The following is an 11308-nucleotide window of genomic DNA, read 5'->3' as shown; positions in this document are numbered from 1 at the left end:
CTGGGACCGGAAACAGTTCAAGGATTTCTTCCCTAGTGTAAAATGTATTGCAGCGACACTGTGCGGTGCCTTTTCAACTTCACAGGTTTCAGACATCGAGACATGTGGCCGAGACGTTCTTAAATGTATAACGAGTTAGCAGTGCAATCTATTCGGCTATGTTCAGGTTCTCTTCTAGCTTTGGAGACTAACCAATACACGGAAATAAGTGGGACAACAAAAAATAAACAACCAGGCCAATATTCTAGCTATTSATTTAGCTTCGGGTAAGTCAACAAACACGTAGCTAGCTAACCAATTTAGCAAGCAAAAGTATCGTTAGTAAAAATAAAATATCGTTAGCTGCTAGCTAGGTAGCTGTTATCGTGGCTAATATAGCGTCTGTACTGTAGGCCAGGCCAGTCTCGTTAGCCAATAAAGTTGAATAATTAACGAGCTAGCTATGAACATGTTTCTTGTTACTGACCTAAATACAATTACGTTGTTACTAGCCAGCTAACAGCTGACTAGCCTATATCAACCAAAAGTAGTGAGGTAAATTAGCTGACTAGCGCCTGATCATGACCATCTTGTTACCGTTATCTGAATTGCAAACTAGCCAGCTAACGCTAGTTAACTTAGTTATCAAACTAGTAGAAAGAACAAGTAGCTAGTTAACCAGCGAAACAGAAGTTAGTTGACGTTTGAGGGGGACTAGTACACACTAATAGTAGAAGAAGTTGAAGGGTCGTGTTACATCACACATGGGCCACATCAAAGTTTAAATTGTTAACGTCAGCGACCGCAGGACATTCCATAATGTTTACTAAATTAAATGGCAACTTACGTGACAGCTAGCTGCGTGGTATTTGGTTAGCTAGCTGGACAGAAAATAAAATACAAGACCACAACTCGCCAAATTTACTATATGGTAGGAAGCTAGCTGACTAGCTGTTTAAATTAAATAATCCAAGATGGCATTGGATGATAAAGAACATGGCGAGTTAACGCTTAGTTATTTTAGCAGCTGACATGGTAGAGAGTGTTGGCCTCAGTGACCAGTGTAACCCATTTAATTTGAATCTCTGTGCCTCTGTCCAGGCCTGCCTGTATTTTAGCCAGAGCTGACAGACTGGCTAAGYAAGGCCTTTTGTGGTACCCTTGCCACTGTGGTAAACCCGTTTGCTCTGGCTTTCACTGGACGGTGTTGTTTTGCTTCCTGATTGAGGTTAAATGCAGAAGACAAAATTAAGTTGACTGCATTCAGCGGTACAAACTTTCCTGTTGCTCCACTCACCAAGCAGACGTTGACTTATCAACTGGCTATGTACACTTTGTGACTTTGTTTATTTAATTTAACCTTTATTTAACTAGGCAAGTCGGTTAAGAACAAATTCCTATTTACAATGGACGGCCTACCCTGGCCAAACCCTAACCCGGACAACGCTGGGCCAATTGTGTGTCGCCCTATGGGACTCCCAATCCAATCATGGCCGGTTGTGATACAGCCTGGAATCGAACCAGGGTCTGTAGTGACGCCTCTAGCACTGAGATGCAGTGCCTAAGACCGCTGCGACATCTCCAGTCTCCTGCTTCATCTGCTGGTCAGGAGCACGGTTAGCTAGCGATCCACTATTCCAAGTATGTTTGTTTCTTCTATTGGACGCGGAGACCGAGAGATATCCTTGGCCAAATCAGCCTTTCATTCAAGTAGTTACTCGCCAGACACATGCTGGCTTAGACGAGACCATTTGTTCACATCTGCTGGGCTTATGCAGATGCAGTTTAAAGTTTTGTCTTATGTGCGGGATAGGCATGGTATACATCGTCCAACTTAAGCTCACTTGCAGGTTCCTTCTCGACAATGCAACAATAAGAAATGGTACAAAAGGGGCCTCCCGGGTGGCGCAGTGGTCTAGGGCACTGCATTGCAGCGCTAGCTGCGCCACCAGAGACCCTSACTCTGCGTGCAATGAACGCAAGAGAAGTGACACAATTTCACCTGGTTAATATTGCCTGCTAACCTGGATTTCTTTTAGCTAAATATGCAGATTTAAAAATATATACYTCTGTGTATTGATTTCAAGAAAGGCATTGATGTTTATGCTTAGGTACACGTTGGAGCAACGACAGTCCTTTTTTGCGAATGCGCACTGCATCGATTATATGCAATGCAGGACACGCTAGATAAACTAGTAATATCATCAACCATGTGTAGTTATAACTAGTGATTATGATTGATTGATTGTTATAAGATAAGTTTAATGCTAGCTAGCAACTTACCTTGGCTTCTTACTGCATTCGCGTAAGAGGCGGGCTCCTCGTGAGGCAGGTGGTTAGAGCGTTGGGCTAGTTAACCGTAATGTTGCAAGATTGAATCCCTGAGCTGACAAGGTAAAAATCTGTCATTCTGCCCCTGAACAAGGCAGTTAACCCACCGTTCCTAGGCCGTCATTGAAAATAAGAATGTGTTCTTAACTGACTTGCCTAGTTAAAGGTAAAAAGAAAAAACGTCCAAAATTACCAATTTCCGATTGTTATGAAAACTTGAAATCGGCCCTAATTAATCGTCCATTCCGATTAATCGGTCGACCTCTAGTATGTTTGGCAGCATGAGTGAAGGATGCTTTGTTACGAAATAGGAAGCCGATTCTAGATTTAATTTTGGATTGGAGATGCTTAATGTGAGTCTGGAAGGAGAGTTTACAGTCTAATATTGATCAGTGATCGGTTGAAGAGCATGCATTTAGTTTTGCTTGCATTTTAGAGCAGTTGTAGGCCACGGAAGGAGTGTTGTATGGCATTGAAGCTCATCTGGATGTTTGTTAACACAGTGTCCAAAGAAGGGCCAGATGTATACAGAATGGTGTCGTCTGCGTAGAGGTGGATCAGAGAATCACCAGCAGCAAGAGCGACATCATTGATGAATACAGAGAAAAGAGTCGACCTGAGAATTGAACCCTGTGGCATTCCCATAGAGACTGCCAGAGGTCCGGACAACAGGCCCTCCGATTTGACACACTGAACTCTATCAGAGAAGTAGTTGGTGAACCAGGCGAGGCAGTCATTTGAGAAACCAAGGCTGTTGAGTCTGCCGATTTAGAATGAGGTGATTGACAGAGTCGAAAGCCTTGGCCAGGTCGATATAGACAGCTGCACAGTAGTCTTTAATCGATGGCAGTTATGATATCGTTTAGGACCTTGAGCGGGCTGAGGTGCACACATGACCAGCTCGGAAACCAGATTGCATAGTGGAGAAGGTACAGTGTGATTCTAAATGGTCGGTGATCTGTTTGTTATCTTGTCTTTCGAAGACTTTAGAAAGGCAGGGCAGGATGGATATAGGTCTATAACAGTTTGGGTCTAGAGTGTCTCCCCCTTTGAAGAGGGGGATGACCGTGGCAGCTTTCCAATCTTTGGGGATCTCAGGCGATACGAAAGAGGTTGAACAGGCTAGTAATAGGGGTTGCAACAATTGTGGTGGATAATTTTAGAAAGAGAGGGTCCAGATTGTCTAGCCCAGTTGATTTGTAGTGGTCCAGAATTTGCAGCTCTTTCAGAACATCAGCTATCTGGATTTGGGTGAAGGAGAAGCAGGGGGGGCTTGGGCAAGGGGGGTGCATAGCTGTTGGCCGGGGTAGGGGTAGCCAGGTGGAAAGCATGGCCAGCCGTAGAAAAATACTTATTGAAATTCTTGATTATCATGGTGACAGTGTTTCCTAGCCTCAGTGCCGTGGGCAGCTGGGAGGAGGTGCTCTTATTCTCCATGGACTTTAGTGTCCCAAAACATTTTGGAAAATGCAAATTTCTGTTTGAAAAAGCTAGCCTTTGCTTTTCTAACTGACTGTTTGTATTGGTTCTTAACTTCCCTGAAAAGTTGCATATCGCTGGGGCTATTCGATGCTAATGCAGTACGCCACAGGATGTTTTTGTGCTTGCTGGTCAAGGACAGTCAAGTCTGGAGTGAACCAAGGGCTATATCTGTTCTTAGTTCAACATTTTTTGAATGGGGCATGCTTATTTAAGATGGTGAGGAAAGCACTTTTAAAGAATAAACAGGCATCCTCTACCGGGATGAGGCCAATATCCAGTTGTGCTAAGTTGTGGAGAATCACAGCAGTCTGATGGCTTGTAGATAGAAACTGTATCTGAGCTTGTTGGTGTCAGACCTCATGCTCCGATACCGTCTACCCGACGGTAAGGGAGAGAACAGCGCGTGTGTGGGATCCTTGATGCTGCGTGCCTACCTCAGGCACTGTTTCGAGTAGATATCCTGGATGAGTGAAAGCATCAGTGATGTACTGGGCCGCCTTCACCCCCATAGGATTATAGTTTATTTACATTTGTCATTTAGTAGACGCTCTTATCCAGAGCAGCTTACAGTTGGTATATTCATCTTACGCTTGCTAGGTGGGACAACCACATATCTTAGTCATAGTTAGTACATTTTTCCTCGGTCAAGTGATCTTGTAGTGGATGCGAGCTTCGACTGGAAGCCAGTGGAGCATGCAGACGAGCGGGGTGACATGGGAGAACTTGGGATGGTTGAACACCAGGTGGGCTGTGCCGTTCTGGATAAGTTGCAGGGGTTTGATGGGACAAGTGTGGAGTCCAACCAACACCGACTTGCAGTAGTCCAGACGGGAGATGACAAGTGCCCGGATTAGGACCTGTCCCGCTTCCTGTGTGTGACAGTGTCGTACTCTACCGATGTTGTAGCATGAACTTGCAGGAGCRAGTTTCTGCTTTGATGTTTGCAGACAGAAATGATTAATGACTGGGCAGGAATATAGTACAGTTGAAGTCGGAAGTTTACATACACTTAGGTTGGAGTCATTAAAATTTGTTTTTCAACCACTCCACAAATTTCTTGTTAACAAACTATAGTTTTGGGAAGTCGGTTAGGTAGGACATCTACTGTGTGCATGACACAAGCAATTTTTCCAACAATTGTTAGACAGATTATTTCACTTATAATTCACTATCACAATTCCAGTGGGTCAGAAGTTTACATACACTAAGTTGACTGTGCCTTTAAACAGCTTGGAAAATTCCAGAAAATGTCATGGCTTTAGAAGCTTCTGATCGGCTAATTGACATCATTTGAGTCAATTGGAGGTGTACCTGTGGATGTATTTCAAGGCCTACCTTCAAACTCAGTGCCTCTTTGCTTGACATCATGGGGAAATCTAAATAAAATCAGCCAAGACCTCAGATAAAGAATTGTAGACCTCCACTAGTCTGGTTCATCCTTGGGAGAAATTTCCAAATGCCTGAAGGTTCCACGTTCATCTGTACAAACAATAGTACGCAAGTATAAACACTATGGGACCACGCAGCCATCATACCGCTCAGGAGGGAGACACGTTCTGTCTCCTAGAGATGAACGTACTTGTGCGTAAAGTGCAAATCAATCCCAGAACAACAGCAAAGGACCATGTGAAAATGCTGGAAGCAACAGGTACAAAAGTATCTATATCCACAGTTAAACGAGTCCTATATCGACATAACATGAAAGGCCCCTCAGCAAGGAAGAAGCCACTGCTCCAAAACCGCCATAAAAAAAAGCCAGACTACGGTTTGCAACTGCACATGGGGACAAAGATCGTACTTTTTGGAGAAATGTCCTCTGGTCTGATGAAACAAAAATAGAACTGTTTGGCCATAATGACCATCGTTATGTTTGGAGGAAAAGGGGGGATGCTTGCAAGCCGAAGAACACCATCCCAACTGTGAAGCACGGGGCTAGCAGCATCCTGTTGTGGGGGTGCTTTGCTGCAGGAGGGATTGGTGCACTTCACAAAATAGATAGAATCATGAGGTAGGAAATTATGTGGATATATTGAAGCAACATCTCAAGACATCAGTCAGGATGTTAAAGCTTGGTCGCAAATGGGTCTTCCAAATGAACAATGACCCCAAGCATACTTCCAAAGTTGTGGCAAAATGGCTTAAGGACAACAAAGTCAAGGTATTGGAGTGGCCATCACAAAGCCCTGATCTCAATCCCATAGAAGATTTGTGGGCAGAACTGAAAAAGTGTGTGCGAGCAAGGAGGCCTGCAAACCTGACTCATTTACACCAGCTCTGTCAGGAGGAATGGGCCAAAATTCACTCAACTTATGGCTTGAATAAATAAATAATGAAATGGAACACGCTCAAGAAAAAACGAATTGCTTATGCTAACTCTAGATGCAGAAACAAATAATACTTTAGTGAAACTTTCCTGAACTTGCTGCAAATGATGTACAAAACACCAAATGTCAGAATAAGGGTAAATGGTACATTATTCTCTAGGGTTCCCGCCACTATGGATGAAATAAAACCATAGTGTCGTATCTGGATACAAACTAAATACAGGGAAATCAGAACTAATTACTGTAGGTCAACCAATATGCCAAGACATCAAAACTAAGTTTAAACTTAAATGGGATCAAAATAAACTGAAATACTTATTGATTACTATCCCCCAAGACTTGACTTTGCAATTCTGCGAAACCAGTTAAACAGGAACTACCTACAAATATGGACATTGGTGCCTTTTAACAATAACAGGAAGACTTTAAACTATTAAAATGAATGTCCTCCCAAGATTTTATTCCTGTTCCAGAATCTATCAAACTATTACGCAACACTTTTAAACAGTAGTATAAACTCCTGAGTAAATTCATATGGGGAGGATGAACAGTCCGTGTCCAACTTAAAACAATCAAACAATGTAAATAAGCAGGGGGACTAGCATTACCAAACCTAATGAATTATTATATAGCTGACCAACAAAAATACATTTTTGTTTGGATAAACCCGGCATCAACAGCTAAATGGAATCCACCAAATGGAAAAACTATAAGTGCAACCATATTTATGAAGACAATCAATGCACACACTAGGAAGATAGAAAATACCTGTATAAATAATACTATAAAGATCTGGACAAAGATCACCAAGATAAAAGGCATCTAAACAGACCTGATCTACCTGCGAGAAATTGTAATTTTTTWATTTTTTTATWTTTTTTTWAAATTTATTTTACCGTTATTTTACCAGGTAAGTTGACTGAGAACACGTTCTCATTTGCAGCAACGACCTGGGGAATAGTTACAGGGGAGAGGAGGGGGATGAATGAGCCAATTGTAAACTAATGGACGGCGACTTTAAGCGAAGTATGATTGATGATACATTTAAATTATGGGCTGCCCGGGTATCATTAGATGTTCACAGACAAGGGGATAGATACATTTGAATACCTATAAAAATATATATATTTTACAATTACTTACAAGTGAGAAGTTCTTACTAAAGCAGTGGGACCAAATAAAACACTTAGTGATAAAAAGGACATTCTCAAATGCAGGAAAATTAAATGAAAATCGAGGACTGTTTAATTTTATCGCTTGATCTCAATGACATCACCAGTCAATTCTATATTAAACCAAAAAATTATTTAGCTAGCGTAACGTTAYGGTATTTTAGCCAAAAGTATTGCATATATCTATAAATAGGGTTGGCTAGACTTCCAGAATTACAAGTTGGCTAGCAAGGTACCTTGGCGTTTTTTTTTTGGACGATCTGATGAGAATCTGAGGAAGATGGGTAACTTTTTGTAACTTGTTAATTATTTGATCAAATATTGAATTTGGCCTTTAATACGATAGCCCATAGAAACGCATTGAGTAACACATTCATAAAAGACAGTCCAAAAAGAAATCATAAGGACTGTCCTATATCTAGGAGATATAAGAAGGCTCAGGAAATATTTTTTGTTTTTTGGATGCATAATTAACCTCTTATATTTGTTGGCACAAAACTACCTCCATACTTCCATTAGTTTGTATGGGCCACCTTCAGACGAGTCCTGTGAYACTTGTGGGGGTCGTATAGCAAAACAGAGAACATCGCCGTGTTCGTGAGAGTCTCCCCTTTCCATAGAGTAGTAATAGTTTGTAGGCCGTTCGGACGCTACAGACGTTTTCGTGAGAAGAAAGATTTTTGGGATGTCTCATGGTCTGACAAACACAGCTATAGCTCGGCCACCTTCCACCGCAGATGCGGAAAGCCGACATAGTCGGATGCGGTGGATTGCGACGCAGGCCATGCAAAAATACTGATATCTCTAGTTTAAACTGACAGATTTAAAATGTTTTTTAGTGTTACTTAAATTGACACACAGGTGTGTCAATAGACTCTTAAGGATTAAGTTGGCCATTGTGTAAATAATGCATTAAAGTTGATGGAAAACTTGCTTGACAATTTGGTTACACACACATCTCAAGTTCAATGTAATTAAGTGATGGCACTGTGACTGGGTTGTTAACAAGAATCTCTCATACATTTTTATTTCCAGGGGTCATCTGGTCATTAGGGACAAAGCAATACTGTGCCAAAGATGACGGGTGAATCGGGAAATGGTAAGTAACTGCCAGCCAGTCATCATGAAAAATATCTTTCAGTGGGCTTTGGCACCATGGTTTAATTTAATCGTCTCTACCCTCAAGTTTGTTCTTGAATGACAAGCTGTTGTGCCACCTCTCTCTGGTTGTCAGACGGACAGACCCCAGAGGGCGACCCGGAGCCGGAAGAGGCGGAGCGGTGTCCTATCTGCCTGGGCGCCCTGGGCCGCTGTGTCCTGGCCATGCCCGACAGCTGCTGCCATTTATTCTGCCTCAGCTGCCTCCTCAGATGGGCAGAGGTAAGCACCATGTACTGTCCTACCCCCTAGACACATCACYCTCWKTGGCAACAGATAGTGCTGCAACTTGCAAGTTGTCTATTGTGATAAGCCATGGTCTTACTCCCGGTGAGGCTCAGGAGACGATACATGGCTAAGATGTGTGTWGRMYKRWKKTTTTTTTYSYCYKKKKTTTTAAGTTGCAGGCAGTTCCATCCTGCCCAGTGGACAGGCAGCCTTTCAATGTTGTCTACAAACGTGACGCTGTGCTGGGATGTGTGACGGTAAGCAGGGGTTTCTCCACTGGCTCTACCTTCTATGTTTCACGATTTATAAATGACATTCACAAGCTATATTATAGCTTTAGTCACTATGCAGGGAGACTTTACGTGCTGTGACTTCAGTTGTGATGTGAATCTCAGGTTCCTGTGAAGAAGAGAGTCAGCCAATCAGAGCCAGAGAAGTGTGGCTGCACAGACCCGGAAGCCAGTGGCTGTTTGTTAAAGTGAGTAGAGGTCTTGCGTTAGTGAAAAGGTTGCCCTGCTGCAGAGTTTGTGGTTGAAACGTTGTCTTTAAACTTGGGGAGCATTCAAACAGTGTGTAGCTTAATGGCAGTCACTTTGCAGTGCATTATTATATTCATTTTTTACCACATTTTCATTTTTTTTGTCATTTTTTGTTGGAGGTGGGGGCTACAGGTACAATATACATGTTCATTTACACACTTAGTTTATACCACATGTACCTGTACTCTAAAGGATAATAACACTAAGAAATACATACAGAGAAATTATTATATTGATCACACAGGATTTTGTAGTAATACAATTGGTATGTAAAGAAACAGAGGTGCCCCCCCACCACCCAAAATCATGTTTTCCACCCCTTCCCACCCAGCCTAGCAACACAGGTTGGGTGTCAATTCCCCCCCCATATCTCTATCTGTAGTTATTTGGCGAATTTAGTTGTGACTGATACAAACCTTAGAATTTCTTAGAAATCAAAAAGTTGCACAAAAAGCTTGCACTCTGTTCCTTGCCTCAGGCTGCGTACCCTGTTCTCACAAGTGTTCATATTTTCACCCATCAGATTATTTTCAATTTTATGTCAAATTAGTTTTGATTTAGAATGGCCCATTATCAAATGGGTAGGAAGGAACAGGGGCAGGGGAAAAACACGTAATCCATATGCACTCAAATAGCGAATGGAGGCCGCGCGTTCCCGCAGGTTAAATTATGCCGGGTAGGCTACTTTGGTTTTATAGCGGAGCAGCTGAGAAATAAATATAGTAGCAGCTGGGATCCTCCTCTTTTTAGTGGCAACCATCAAAACTCTGCTTTCACACAGGATTGCATATAGAAATGTCTGGGCTTATAAGAACACTTATTTCACTTTGCGGATCAATCACTCTTTGAGGAGTATGCATCCTCGCTGCGTGGCAGGTGATATTCCGCCGAAATTCTTTATGCCACAGGCTCTCCAACCAACCATGTTCCTGCAGCTAGGGACAATACAGCCCTGAGTACCAGGCCATTAGCGACCTGATGGTTGTAAGCGATTTGGGTACTACCAACTCATGTCCAGATTGCATAAGAGGAGATTACTGTGACCCCACGGTCACGTCGAATTTAACTGCGGTCATTACAACCCTAGTTGGGAGTTGGGGCCAATTTCATCGTAAAGCTTTTCCTTGGTGTTCAGACTGTATTTAACTAACTTAAAATGTATAAGTTAATGGTTAGGACACCAAGGTTGTATTTTTCTATATTCAATTCTTGTTAAATGGTTGTTCAGATTCACTTAGCTCTTTGGACCATACTTTTTTAATGGCGAGCACAGAATGAGCTTTCCAAAAGTTGTTTATGTATTATATAGATTCATTATTTTTGGGAACCCAGATCATTTATTTATAAATCTTGTCATTGGCATAGCTGACCTAAATTTGTAAATATAGAAAAAAGGAGTCGCTTGGTAATGTGTATGTCTTTCAGATCTTGAAATGTTCTCAAACCATTGCTGTCCATGATATCGGCAAGGGTAGTGATTACATATTTGGACCATTAGGGCGATGCAAAAGGCCGCCCTCCAGATCACAAGGCATTATTGTGAAATAATTGAGTATGGGCATGCCATTTTGATTCACAGTTGCATTGTTTTTCAATTTTGCCGCAAAATAGAAATTGTGTAAGCAATAATAGGACCAAAGCGTAGTTGACATTAAGCGATATCAGTGAAGACCACCTCTTCCGGGGCAATGGGATACACCATATTTGTCTCTCTACTCAGCCAGGGGGTGGAAGAATCATGTCTAAACAAATTTAGGATGGGCTGAAATGCTAGTGCCTGGAAATACAATTTAAAGTTTGGTACAGTTATAGAGGTCGACCGATTAATCAGAATGGCCGATTAATTATGGCCGATTTCAAGTTTTCATAACAATCGGAAATCTGTATTTTTGGACACCGAATTGGCCTATTATTTTTTTTTTTACACCTTTATTTAACTAGGCATGTCAGTTAACCTCTCTGGGATCGTTTGGGACGCTAGCGTACCACCTCGCCAACAGCCAGTGAAATTGCAGGGCGCCAAATTCAAACAGAAATCTCATAATTAAAATATACCATTTTAAAGGTAATCTTGTTGTTAGTCCCACCAAAGTGT

General features: G+C 42.0%; 1 protein-coding gene across 2 annotated transcripts in view; it reads left to right on the top strand.

The window, feature by feature from the left end:
* Positions 1-109: 109 nt before the first annotated feature.
* The window catches only part of LOC112071862 (protein SCAF11), a 31567-nt gene continuing 20368 nt past the window's right edge, over positions 110-11308 (top strand). For both annotated transcript variants that reach the window (XM_024139290.2, XM_024139289.2), the window contains exons 1-5: positions 110-266; positions 8324-8387; positions 8523-8668; positions 8848-8931; positions 9070-9152. In XM_024139290.2, coding sequence (XP_023995058.1) covers positions 8366-8387; positions 8523-8668; positions 8848-8931; positions 9070-9152 — 335 coding nt within the window. In that variant the 5' untranslated portion in view covers positions 110-266; positions 8324-8365. The remainder of the gene's footprint in view (positions 267-8323; positions 8388-8522; positions 8669-8847; positions 8932-9069; positions 9153-11308) is intronic.

Source organism: Salvelinus sp. IW2-2015, unplaced genomic scaffold (assembly GCF_002910315.2).
Source record: "Salvelinus sp. IW2-2015 unplaced genomic scaffold, ASM291031v2 Un_scaffold1748, whole genome shotgun sequence".
NCBI lineage: Eukaryota > Metazoa > Chordata > Actinopteri > Salmoniformes > Salmonidae > Salvelinus > Salvelinus sp. IW2-2015.
This window is presented reverse-complemented; position numbering and strand designations above follow the sequence as displayed.